The sequence below is a fragment of the Micropterus salmoides genome, unplaced genomic scaffold, assembly GCF_014851395.1.
Source record: "Micropterus salmoides isolate LMB-PRFRI ecotype aquatic unplaced genomic scaffold, ASM1485139v1 Ms_hic_scaffold_15, whole genome shotgun sequence".
NCBI classification, from domain to species: domain Eukaryota; kingdom Metazoa; phylum Chordata; class Actinopteri; order Centrarchiformes; family Centrarchidae; genus Micropterus; species Micropterus salmoides.
Window position 1 is genome coordinate 29,387,787 of NW_024040596.1, and position 14,030 is coordinate 29,401,816.

The 14,030-nt window shown below is 40.8% G+C and overlaps 1 protein-coding gene across 2 annotated transcripts; it reads right to left on the bottom strand.

The window, feature by feature from the left end:
* Positions 1 to 550: 550 nt before the first annotated feature.
* LOC119903403 (leucine-rich repeat and calponin homology domain-containing protein 1-like) lies at positions 551 to 12,948 on the bottom strand. 2 transcript variants are annotated; one of them, XM_038719547.1, is made up of 4 exons: positions 12,766 to 12,908; positions 12,385 to 12,522; positions 12,149 to 12,226; positions 551 to 1,220 (listed from the first exon to the last, which is right to left on the bottom strand). In XM_038719547.1, the coding sequence occupies exons 1-4, from the start codon at positions 12,823 to 12,825 to the stop codon at positions 1,113 to 1,115; spliced, it is 384 nt and encodes a 127-aa protein (XP_038575475.1). In that variant the 5' UTR covers positions 12,826 to 12,908; the 3' UTR covers positions 551 to 1,112. The 2 variants fall into 2 exon arrangements, with proteins under 2 accessions (XP_038575475.1, XP_038575474.1); XM_038719546.1 differs by lacking the exon at positions 551 to 1,220 and adding an exon at positions 5,305 to 7,752 and having other exon boundaries at positions 12,766 to 12,948.
* Between the last annotated feature and the right edge of the window lie 1,082 nt (positions 12,949 to 14,030).

Here is a 14,030-nt window from a genome sequence, read left to right on the forward strand (position 1 = left end):
AAAGTCAGTGAAACTTTTAGAAAACACATTTATACAAAAACCTAAATATATTAGAAAAATATTTTGGGGCTATTTCTTTTCAATGTTTACAACAACTTTAACACCTTTACGTCAGCTTCTCTTTATATTATAATACATTTCTCCTCCTCTACGTTCAGACCAAAGGATTTTCTTCCTCACACGGTCTAAAACTCTTCACCTGAAAGCTAAAATCTTTTATCTGGAAATAGATAACTGATGCTTCTTATAGTCTTTTGAGAGCTTTTGCTTAAGACTGCAGGATATAAACATATAAAGTACAACGGCAGACTAAAGGCTTCAAATCGAATGGTAAAAATCTAGTCTACAATTAAATACTGGACTTTTTAAATGCCCTGCATCTGTTTTTGTACGGCAGAGTATCAGAGCCATGGTTAAGGACAAAAACATCATGTTTTTCAGGATAAAGTCTTCATTTTTCAAGTAAAATTTGTAATATTATGAGAACAAAGTTGTCATTTTGAGAAAAATCATAATTTCACAAGAAAAATCCTCCATCTTGTAATACTACTTAATAATCAAAATGTTATGACTTTTTAAAATAAAATCTTACAATATTACAATTTATCTTGTAATATTTGATATTTTTTACTTTGTTTTATCCCCAAATACTACTTGATTCTCATAATATTATGAAATTCTTTTCCCAAAATCTCTCACAGTGGCTCTAATACTATGATATTTTATTATTTTTGGTACCAACCGGTGTAAGATTTTGTATTTGTGCCCTTCAGTTTGTATTTAACTAAGGAAATGGGGAGTTAATTGTCACTCACATCCCTGAAACTGATAAAAAACCCACAATTTACGGTGAGAAATCACCTGGAACCATTCAAACGCTGGTTGGTTTTGGCTCTTCCATCAGTCTATCTGAGTTCTTAATCACCTCTGACGTTCCCTCTCATGAATCCACTTCTGCTTAACCCCATTTGGCATCCTGAAATCTAATAAAAACACTCTTTTGCTGAGAGGGATGCAGAATGAGCACAGAGGCGTGTTGCAGCGTTTTGATCCAGGTGTGCGTTCGCTGTACATGTCGGCCGTGGAAGCTCCGCCCGTCTCGGCTGCTCACGTCAGGAGGGTGTGTTTGGAGGCGGGTTCTCCAGCAGAGCCTGGACCGTGATGCCCAGCTTCACCAGGCCTTTCTCCTCCAGGATGTGGTGAGGAAGACACAGTTTGTCCTGGGAGACCAGAGTCAGGGCAGACAGAGAGGACAGGAGAAGAAAAGGAGGAAGTGTAGGAGCAGCAGAAAAGAGACAAGGGCAGCAAAAGATTTAGAAGTTTTGACTTCACCGCTGGCAAAAACATGTTCAGCACATACACCAGGTCTGCACTGGTACCTGATGCTTCCAGGAAACAGCCACAGCCCCACACTCCCTCCACAGTCCTACTTAACTTTTAGATATTCACAAATATATATTACTGCTTGTTGGTGGATTTTTGTTCATTTACTGTAAAAATTATACACAAGTAGGATAGGGTTGGGTTTCGAGAACCGGTTCCAAGTTGGAATTGGCACCAAATTTCCAAGAACCTTGGATTCATTAAGAACTGTGCATTTGGATTCTGCTTCTCGGTTCTTAACTTCCTGCATATTTCAGCTCCTGACTGAACTGCAGTGAGCCTTTCACAGTCCATAAAAGTGTCTCTCATCTGCCAGGAGCTGCTCCGCCGCCCTAACGTCACCTCATTTGTTACGCAGTACGTCAACAAAGCATGAAGAAGAGAGTCCTTCTGTTTCCAGTCCTGGACCATGGCGGACCGCAGTAAAATGCAACACCTGCAGTAAGGAGGTTTGGTGCGAGGGAGGAAGCGGCTCCAACATGACGAAGCATTTACCTCAACACGGCGTGAATCTGAAGGAACGCACCGTGTTCGATGTGTCGCTCTCTCCCGGCTACAACGACGCCCCACATACAGCGAACGCTAACAGTAGCAACGTCTCAGGTACAAAAACACAGGTGAGCTGACTGAAACCAATGATGTCTACAAAGGATTCAATATATATTTTTCTTAGAGACCAGTCCTCAGAGACGCCCCTCCAGTACAGAGACTCCTTTCACTTTAGCCATGAAGGGGAAGATGAGCAAGGAGGAAGAGGATGAAGGTCACAGAGCGCTGACAAGATCTGTGGTGAAGGAACCAGAACCAAAAGAGTCCATAAATAGAATCAGAATCGATCACATTGAAACGATACCCAAACCAAAAGCAGGATCAATGATCATATGTGCAGTGAAAGACTCAGAATTTCAGAAAGCTTCATATTTTTTAAGGATAATAAAGCACAAACTGCTTTAACTGCATGCATTTCCCGCTAATCGAAGGAAGCTTTTTAACAATTTATTTAGCTTTAGGAGAAGTAAGAGTGTAAAACCCATAATTTAGCACGTGACTCAAGTTTCATACTTTGCGACACTGAGATGATTGTGTCACATGTAACAGGTGGACTCTTGTCTACGTTGGGAAAAGTTCAGATTAAAAAGGAACAGGTCGACACGCTTGTTTGCTTTCTGGTCAAGAGTTAGCTGAGAAGATCGATACCGCTCTCATATCTGTCCATTAAATATAAAGCCAGAGCCAGTAGAATGTTAGCTTAGCATAAAGACGGGGGAAACAGCTGGCCTGGCTCTGTCTATTGGTAAAAAAATAAAAGTGTCTGCCAGCAGCTCTAAAACTCACTAAGTAACACATTACATTTGTTTAATCTGTACAATGCGTATAGATTAAACAAATCTTCAGATTACACAGAAATGTAAAAACATCAATTTGATTGAAAGTGATTTTATTGGGGTGATGTGCTGGACTATTTCTTGGCAGGACGCCAACAGTCTCCTGGCTGTAGCTTCATATTTAAAGGGCATATCAAAGTATCTATGGTCCAGTTAGGCTCTCAAGTTTAAGTCTGCTTGAAGACTACTAATTTAAACAATGACGTCGTAGAGCAGACAGCATCCCTAAACTGTCTTTATTACCTCTTTAACACTCTCAAATATCATACACAAGTCATAAAAATCCCCACCCCATACATGAAATCCCTTCGTATCAGCAAGTTAAAAAATCTGTGCACAGAATGTGGAAACAGCAGAAATTTACAGCTAGAATTATTTCACAGAATATGAATATGTGAATAGCTAAGTTAAAAATCTAATTCATAATAACAGAAACGAACAGTTTATGAACATTTAAACAGGTGTAGATGTAATATTCTAGTTCCACAACATCCAAAATGAAATGCCAAGTACCAGTGAAGACGTCTGTGTTTATTCAGTTCCTGTGAATTAATCCAACAGCCAATCTTACTTGGCAACTCAAAATTATTTTTTTAAAATTTGCAGTTCCTCTCAGCGTTACAAACAGAGCGATATTCTCCTCGATGTATCAAACCCTCAGACAAACATCTTGAGAAGAATAACATAAATATATATCTTCATAAACTCATCTAGTGTCTATAGCCCTTCAAATGTTCAGTCACTTTGCATATCAGGACACAGCAGAGTGGGAATAAATTAAAATAAGCCAAAAGGAGAACCAATAAATAAATAACATCAACTCCACATTTTTCTTAACTTTCAAAACATCTCAAATAACAGTTTAAACTATCAATTTAGACAAATTAGGACATCACATCTAACTGATTTAAATATGGCTTCCGTTTGCTCCCCGCCGCTTCATAATGTGCAGGGACTCTTCTAATATCCTAATATATGAGTTAAACTGGTGTTTAACTTTGGATGTGAAATGAAAGAGTAACACAGAGCCCGGCCTTCATCCTGCTCTCCCTGAAAAACATCTTTTCAGTCCATCGGTGATAAAACAGAAGGGCTTCAGCAGAACCATTTGGTAGCCATATTGGAGGTCCGCAGCATGTGATTGTACAAAATAAAAGGCTGTTCTCAGAATAGTTTGGTGGACATGTTTAACTGGTAAGTTCAGTGTATTTAAACCTGGGCCATATTTCCATATAGGCTTGTGTTGAAATGATCAGTAGGTACCGAAGAGTTTTGAATCTGTACAGTAGATGCTTCAGCCGGCAGCTAAACCGGCTGCAACGTATTCCTTCGTTCCCAGAAAGTGGAAAGGATCCCTACGAGGGACTCTCAGTGACACCTTTATTTTTAACAGGAAACTGAAGTCTCGCTCTGCAATCTTATAAGAGGCGAGTTGTTGTAGGAAGACGCTGGTGTAAACGAGGGAGAGGAGTTTGTTGAGGAGCTGCTAGCAAGACTTTATTTATTTTATTATTATTATTTAACGTTACTCCAACACAACACCAGCAACAACTCACCTCTCATGAGATTTCAGAGCAAAGCTCATCCTTGAGCGAGATTTCGGTTTCCTGTTAAAAACAAAGGGTGCCACTGGGAGTCACTCATAGGGTTTGCGGCTGCCGGCTGATGCCATCTACTGCACAGATTCCACAACTTTTTGCAACTTTTTCCACACCAAAATATGTAAAAATACCATTTAGACTCTGATCTAAAGATCACTGGCCCATCTCACTTTATTTGGCTTATTAGAAACTCTTTAGCTAATCGTCTTTGTGTTGTTGTTCAGACATGCCAGTTAGCAGTGATTCAAGGTGGTGAAAGGTCAAAAAAGCGTTAAAGTTGTTTAAATATCTAGGTTGCATAATAAAAACAACATTCCTGCGGACCACCAAACCACAAACCTAAATGGATCGTCTCAGATCTTTTGGCTGGCTGCTCTGCTAAAAACTGGATTCAACTATAAATACATCAAAAATCTGAACATGACCACTGAATTTGTTTTGTCAAAGAGGAGATGTCAATACTGGCACAATAATATTTTTCTTTTTCAGGACCAAAGTGGGACCATAACAAGAATTTAGTCCTAAACATTCTGCATTCACATCCTGCACAGACCAGTTTTTATCCCAGCTGTACAGCGTGGCAATAAGACATCAGGGACTTTAAGGAACCTGCCGGTCCACATGTCCTGCTTCTGTTTCAGTCACTATATCGCAAAAACACAAACACGTTTGTTTGAGCTGATTTTTCCCCAAATGGGTGACAAAAAGAGAAAACCAGGAGGAGAAGGTGAGGAGAGAGGCTCATGCCGACGCTGCATTTGTATCACATGGGATCAACAGACACTTTCTTCTTATTATTATTATTGTTCCCACATGGGATATTTAAAATATCATGAAAGGAGCTTTTGAATGGTGTTGACTTTACTTTGTTGTTGGCTGGGTTTTGTGTTTTTGACAGATGTTAAAGAGCAAGTATGCCCAATATTTGTGCCAGACCTCTTATAGTCAGAGCCACTACAAAGACAGGGAGTCTGGTGGAGCTTTGACAGCCTGTAGAAGAGCGTTTATGTACCCTTAAAGAGTTTCTGTGTGGGTGGGGCGTTTCGTACGAGAGAATCTACCGGTGTGTGTGTCTGTGGGAAGCGCCAGTACACAGCTCTGAATGCAGGCCAGCTATCTTGAGGACTGATGTGTAAAAGAAGAACTCTTTTTAACTTTATTCACAGTATTCATATCATCACTTCATCTCCCAATCGCAGGTCAAAACCACAGTTCCAGAGAAACGGTACAAAAGCCTCAAACACACATAAATGATGTGTGGAAAACTGAGAAGGATCCGTTTTTATCTGATCTACATCTACCTGTTTCCAAAAAAGTTGGCACGCTGTGTAAAAGGTAAATAGAAAAAAAATGTGATGTTATGCAAAACATCGACACCATCCATCCATCATCAACCGCTTATCCTGCGTCGTGGTGGGCCGGAGCCAATCCCAGCTCACATCGGGCGAAAGCGTGGTACACCCTGGACAGGTCCATCGCAGGGATCAAAACATCGAAAACACATATTTAATAGAAAATAGCACTAAGACAACTTATCAAATGCTGAAACTGAGAAATGTTATTGTTGATTGAATAATATTATACGCCCATTTTGAATTTGATGCCAGCAACAATTTTCTAAAAAAGTTGGACCACTGGCAACAAAAGACTGGAAAAGTTGTGAAATACTAAAAGGGATCTGCTTTATATACGTCTTTGCATGGTAGAGTTTCAGCTTGCATTTGTGAACGCAGCGATGAGCTGTGTTCAGAGACGATGAAGTGTTTTTGGAAGTGTTGCTCAGTGATGTCCAATAAAGAATCCCAAAGAGTGCCCAAAGGCCACGGCCATCCAGTATTAGTTTTCAGCCCTGACCCTTGCATGTAGAGATTTTTTCTGATTCTCTAAATCTTGTATAATAATAAATAATGATTCCGGCAAGATTCTTTGCAATTTTACATTGAGATACATGATTCTTAAATTGTTGAGTGGTGAATCCCTCCACATCTTTACTTCAGAAAGACTGGGATGCTCTCTTTACACCCTATCATCTTACTAACTGATCAATTGCGAGATGTTCCACCAGGCGATTTCTTTTAGCATTTCACAACTTTTCCATTCTTTTGTTCTGTCCCAACTTTTTGTGTTTCTGGCATCAAATTCAAAGGTAGGTGCTACAGAACAGTATACAATAACCTGGTGACTCTAACATCCACCTGCAAATTAGTAGCTGTTCATATTGTACATAAGGCATATATATCATCCACCTGCCTCATGTACATAATAATATTGTATAATGTACATAAAGTATTGCATAATTACTGCACAGAAATATTTATTTATTCCAGCATCCTTTGCACTATCTCACTACAAATCTGCTGTCTACAAATGTTTTTTTTGTCTATGGTTGTGTGTACATGTTTACTTTCTTTGTAGTCTGTTGTTCAGCTTGTTGTCCTGTTTGTTAATGCAGGTAATGTTTTTTGTATGTATACTGAGAGTAATATAAAACCGGTGTGTATGTGTACACATCTCAGGCCATTAAAGGTGATTCTGAAATGGATATATAATTTTCCAAAAACCATACAGTTTCCTAGGTTCATTTCATTAGATAAGTTGACTTTGTGCTACATCATCACATTTTGTTAATATTTGCATTTTACTCAGCAACTTTTGTGGAAACAGGATTGTCTTGATATTTAAAATGGGATCATGATCAAATATCATTGTCTTAATAAATCATCTTAACTACAAGTTCTCTCCCAAACATTTAAAAATATAAGCAGCTTCTGCTCTTTTCATCATTGAGGCTGATGTTTTGAGGAAATGCTGCAACTATTGACAAAATTAAAAGTACTTTTGTATTTTATCTGAGACGAGTAACAAATATGTTTTGGGTTTAGTCCCTCTTTACATCACTGTGATCCTCTGTGTTGATGTTCAGTGAACATTGATGAGCTTACAGAAATGTTAACAACAAAACATTTCCACATAAAGTTTAATTTGGAGTGTGATTTTTTTCCCATGTGACAAAATGCAGCAAATAAAAAGGGGGTGTGGTCAGGGCAGAAAGAGGGCAGGGCCTGCAGGTGACTGACAGAAGCCTTTTGTCACGGTTACGTTAGCTCGCTCCAGCTATAGGCCACAAACAGCAGAACTAGGCAGAGGATGTGAAGCAGGCTTGAGCCAATAAGGTCCCAGATTTGCCATGCGGGAGGCGGGGTTTGGGTGGTTACAGAAACCAATGAGGGAGTCTCTGACACCCCAGAGGAGGTGGGGTTTGGAGTCGAGATTGCCTGTTTCCTGTGCAGAGATGTCGCATCCAAGGCAGCCAGTGCCTGAACTGTGGCACAAACCGGCTGCAGGCGGCACTGGATGATGTCATAAGGCGAACAGAGGGAAGACTGGCACCCCCATTGTGAAGACGGTGGAAAAATATATGGAAGGAGAGGAAGGAGGGACAAGAATGGAAGGAGGTGGGAACGAAACAACAAAAAGGAGGGAAGAAGGGAAACAAGGAAGGAAGAAAGGAGGAAAGGGAAAGGGGGAAACAAGAGAGGAAGGAGATGAGGGAAGGAAAAGGAGAAAATAAACGAAATAAGGGAAGGAGGGATAACAAGGGAAGGAGGTGGGAACGAAACAACAAAAGGAGGGAAGAAAGAAGAGGAAGGAGATGAAGGAAAGATAAGTGGAAAAATAATGGAAGCAGGAAGAGTGATGACAAAAGAAAACATAGATGGAACAAATGTGGGGGGAGGAAACAAGGGAGTGAGTAAAAGAATGAGAGTAGAAAGTTGGAGGTAAAGACGTGCAGGAGTGTTTACAACCAAAAAAAAGGAGAAGAGACAGGTGAAATATTCTCCCAGAAAGAAACCAACCAAAAACAACATTAGAAAAAGAAGATATAAACGTAATAATAGAGGATGGTGAAACAAAGGAGGAGGAGGAGAGGAAAAGGATATGTGATGAAGAGGATGGGGTCGCAAAAAAATGAACAAACCGTTGAATCAAAATCAAAAAGTTTTAGAGGCAGAAATGATCCAGAGAAAAATTAAAACAGAAAAAGAAAATATATACAAAAGAGAGAATGTCGATGAAGAGAAGAAAAGAGGAGGAAGAAGAGAACGGAGCGAGACGTGGTGCGATCCAGCCGGAAAGTAAAAAAGAGAAAGAAAAGGCAGGAGGTTAACCAACCAATGGACACAGAGGTCAAAGGTCACAAGAGAAAGTGAGCTCGATGGGGTGAACAAGCAGGGATGCTTACTGAGAGGATGGACAGGTGAGACCTCTCCTCTCCCAGTAAGCAGACCGTGATGAGGAGAGAGGTGGCTGATGGGAGAGCCAGTGCAGGGTCAGCCAGCAGCGCAGCAAGTTAGCACAGAAGCTGTTAGCACGTTAGCTTGGAGATGCTTTTAGCACGTTAGCTTGCAGAAGCGTGGCCAGTAAAGCAGGCTAGTTAGCAACGTCCACACAGAAGCTGGAAACAAGTCAGCAAGCAGCAGGGATGGAGGTCAAAGGTCAACCAGTCAGTTCAGAGAAACAGCTTAGAACAGGATGAATCAAAGACATTGACCCTTTCTGTCTCTTTTGGGTTTTTTTCAACCAATGTTTTGTAAAAATTCTACAATTACACATTAACACGACGTTATAAAACATACAAACATAAAAAGAAACGAACAATCCTGACTGACAAATTAATAAAGTGCCAGGGATGTGAGAAACCTTTAAACTCAAACTTACATTATTCCCTTTCCTGGTTTAAATATGGATCATTTGAAGGGAATGACATCATCATAATGGCCAGCTGTCAGCCTGAATAAACTACCTCTCTCACTCTCGTTTAAACCTGCATTCTCTCTAATGGCCAGCAGGGGGCAACTCCACTGGCTGCAGAAGAAAGTCTATGAGAAAATGAGACTTTAGGGCGGGGCCACTACCATGGCAACCTGTCAATCAGGATAGAGGCGACTCATTTTAACCAGCCTTGTTGAAAAAGCAAATTAGGAGTCAGCTGTTTTTTTCCGTTAAGTACATTTTCTTCTGTTTGTTGCTAGCCAAAATGAACATCACGGTTAACAAGAATTATGGAAGCAACTTGATAACCAAGCTAGCTAGCTTCACCCTCGATCAAATAGGGTCAAAAAAATGGCGACTGCCAAAAAGCCAGAATTGAGGCAAAAAAAAAAAGTAGACCACAAACAAACAGGCTAAATCCACTTCTTTCAAACAGTCTGTAGTTCTCTCCTGTCCCCTCATCCTGTGTCAATGTGAAACACCCCAGTGAGACAGAGAGAAGCTCAACTGTTTTATTGTGATTTATTTGTAAAACTCCTACGACTGACGCGCCTATATCTTTACTGTCAGTGTGTAAAACACCTTTTCTGTTGATTCATTCTGTTGCAGATTTAAAGGGATAGTTAGACATTTAGGGAAATAAGTTCATTGCCTTTCTTACAAAGAGTGAGATGAGAAGATGGACACACACCTGTACAAACCGGTCAAAACGATGCTAAAGACAGCCGCCGTTTAGCTTAGCTTAGCTCAAAGACTGGAAACAGCTAGCCTGGCTCTGTCTAAAGCCAACAAAATTCTATTAAACACACTAACACATAGTTTTAGTGTTAAAAAGACCGGTGTTTTACAGGGGTTATGTGCCAGACTATTTCTTAGATGGGACCAAGGAAGTAAAACATAGTTTAGCACATAGCCCCCAGCAAAGCGCTGTTTTGTCATCTTTACACTTTGGTTTTTGTTTTGGATTAAACAAATGAGAAATGCAGTTGCTTCCTCCAAAGGTTCCTAGATCTGGGGTATAGTTCCTGTAGACGAAGCACGGTTTTTGACAAAGTCAGGCTAGCTGTTTTCCCTTATTTCCTATTTTTATGCTAAGCTAAGGTAACCAGCTGTTGGCAGTAGCTTTATATTTGAGGGTGGTGTCAGATCTTCTCACGTGACTCTCAGCCAGAAAGAGATAGGTGTATTTCCCAAAATGTCAAATTTTCCCCATTAAGACTATCTTTGGTTTTCTCTCCTGCTGCTGCTGTATTTCCCAGAATCCACCAGTGAGAGCATACAAACATTACCAGGGACAGATTCAGGACATTTATTCAGCTGCTACACATGCACTGAGACTGCATGTTCCCCTTTCACACATCCAGCCTGCACGCTAACACTCCTCTGACGCTGCTGAGGTGCAGATCTGTTTTCCAGAAAAAGTCAAATCTAATCTCTTTTCAGTGCATTTTCTCTCTCTCTCTCACACACTCACACACACACACACACACACAGTAAACCCAGACCAGCTCTGTTTCAGACTGCCGTTTTGGTCAACTCCTGTCATGATGGAGGAAGCTGGAAGCCACAGGCAGCGGTGACAGTGGTGATGATTCAGCGTTAAACGTCGACACATTAACAACCCAGTTTAAAAAGCAATGTGAACAAAAAGGAGGCAGGGAGGAACATTAAACCAGTGCTGGGAAAACGCTGGGCGAGTTTTAATTTAGAAACATAATTTGGGCGGTAGAAGACATAAATGAGAGTGTCGCACTCAGCAGTTCTTTGAGGTAAAGACCTCACAGGCTGTCGTGAGTAGGTTCAGATTTCAATATAAGTTTCCAGGCTTTGTGTTTTGTCGAGTATCAATTCTGGATTTCAGGAGGATCTGGTGACAAACAGATTGAGAACTGCTGCTGTTTAAAATATGACCCCATCAGCCTTCCTCCCAGATCTGGTTTAGAGTTTAGTGTCGTCATCAGTGTCCTGCAAAAATCCTCGGCTTCACTTTTTACCTTGTTTACCAACATCAATGTCATTAATGTGAAATAACGTTTTATGTTAATGTTACATGAACAGCTAATGTTCTAGAGACTGAAGAAATTTTTGCAGGACACCTTCACAGTTCCTTTTACATCTTCTTGTGGTTATTTGATCAACAATCAGTTAACTGAAGCCAAAACATGTTGATGAGGAGGTGAAAATGTTGGTTTCTCTGATGAACTGGGGGTGTTTTCAGGTTGGAGGTTCAAATCCCTGGACTGACTGAATGCTGAACGACTTCAGCGGCGGTGGAGCTGCCATGTTTGTTTATAAGCTATAATTTTCTATAGAACAAATTGGACAATAGAGCTGCAACAATTAGTCAATTCATCAAATAGTTGTGAACTATTAAATTAATCAGCAACTATTTTGATAATCGATTAATTGTCCTAAGAGTCCTTTTTTTAAAAGAAAAAACATCCAATTTATCTTATTTCAGCTTCTTCAATGTGAATATTCTCTGGTTTCTTTGCTCCTCTGTGACAGTAAACTTAATATATTTGGGTTGTGGACAAAAGAAGACATTTGAGGACATCACCTTGGAAACATTTTTCACAATTTTCTGGACCTAAAAACTGATTGACAAAATAATCCACAGATTAATCGATAATATTCATTAGTTGCAGCCCAACTGGACAATAAACACAAAACAGGGTAACCCTGCACAACAGGGGTTTTCTGTAATACTTTTCCACCCCATTAAACAAAATCAAGACTGCCTGCATTTCCCATGAAGCTTTGGATAATAAACAGGAAGTATAATGTTGCAGTGGATTCAGGGAGTTAGGTGTAGGCTTGTGTGCACCAATAAAAGTAGCTGAATTAGCTGTTAGCAGTTCCTGTTTGCAGTGTTCCCATGGATGTGCAGACAACTATCACGGGACTACTACTGAAGAAAACTTACAATCATAGGAACCTAGGACCCCCAGTTCAGAGAGAAGGCCGTCAGAGCACCAACGGGGTGGGGTGGGTCACATGTCTTACCTCTGGTACACCAATCTTCCTGCAGGCGTCCAGGAAGTTCTCCACATTTCTCCGACACTTGGCCATGCTGAGTTTGGGCTGGAAGCACAAAGACACATTTACACAACAGGACTACTTTTCTGAAAACAAACAGAACACATTTCACCAAGATTATGAGGTACTTGTTGAGATCAGAAATAAAATCCTGGACATTTATCTCAGTAGTCGTAGGTCAGGACTGACAGTCTGAGACGTACCACTGCAGGCGAGGGCACGTGGATGCTGCCAACAGAGCGTGGCCGAATGTGATTGGCCAGATGGCAGAGCACGACGCCGTCCATCAGAGAGGACCCGAGGTCTTCAGGAAGGGCGACCTTCAGTCTGCTCTCGATGCTCTGAGGAGAAAACGACAGTTTAGAGAGGTATGTGTGAGTACGATGGGCTCAAGTTGAACCAGGAAGTCGTCTTCAATATCTAAAGGGCTGTTAAATCTAGCTGCATTTCCCCTATAAATAAACTGTTTTTATGACTGATAGAATTAGTTAGTTACAAGATCCAGGTTGTAATTCCCCCACCCACAGAATATCCCTTTAATCAGACACTAATGATTAGTGAACAGTGAGGTGAGTGTGTCTCACGTCTCGCAGTTGCTCCATGAGCTCCAGCTCCTCTCGCAGCTGCTCCATCTTTCTCCTCATGGTGAACTGAGGATCAACAGACTCCAGACTCTTGTGGCTTCGCAGGAACACTGCAAACAAACACGACAGCAACAGGCAGCGTTAGACTGAGACCGCAGCAACACAGTAACACAGCCAGAGTCCGTGCACATTAGGAGGGCCACAGGAATATCTGTAAAACACACAAAGAGTTTCACAAACTCCTGCTGAGCTGAGAATGCATGAGTGCTCCAGTCAAATTACAGCTACAGAGATCATCCTGAGCACAAACACACACAGACCTCGAAAATGTGTGTGTGAGGTTATTCCATGCTTCAGTATCATCAAGATGACTACACTGTTCAGCACTTTGTGGAAGCATCACCTTTGAGCAGTGCAAACATCTCTCCTACAGCTGCAAAGTGCTTTTTAAGTGTTCAGTCATTAAAATTTCAATAGCTTTCAGTACAACTAAAAAGTCATGGTCATCTTTTCAAAGAAATGGGTCCTTGATCTCAGACAGATGTAGGCTTAAGTCATCTGAAGTTAGCTAGCTAACAGTAACTAACATTAAACGAGTTAACTTTGTGTGTGGTTATTAGGTACACCGAACTAAATCTAACACAGTCTAATAATAAATCATCTTGATGAAGGCTATAATGTTCAGTTTGTGTTGAAACAGGTTGAGTGAGTGTTGACTGAACTGTATGACCAACAGTTTGTGCTGCTGTTGAACTGAACTATAGAGAGAGGTGTTTCTGTTATTTAGTCCAACCCCACGGATGTAACTGCAGAGGACTGAGAAGAGCTTCAGAGTGGTCTGCTTTAATCTGGATGCAGAAAACTGACTTCCTGTACGTCCACATCTGTACTCACATACGCAGTGACACAGAAGTCCTTTCTGCCATAAAAGATGTAAAAGGCTTACGTAAGATTCACACGCACTCGTGCAGTCAGAGCTCAGTGCACTGTGTAATAACAGCCTGCAGAGCAACACGCTGAAAACTGATTACACACTAAAACCTCTGTGTGGAGAAATGTTTTGTCATCTGTCAGATTATTCTGATGGCAGAAGATTACATTTGTGGAAATAATTAGGTAAAGCTAAATAAAACTGGTGCACTTCATTTTGGTTAAAAAGGGGTTCAGTGTCTTGCTCAGGGACAAATTGGTGGATGTGTTGCAGTCGGAATTAAACCAGGGTCTTCCACACCAAAGGCATGTCCAGGTCTTATCCAGTGCACCAC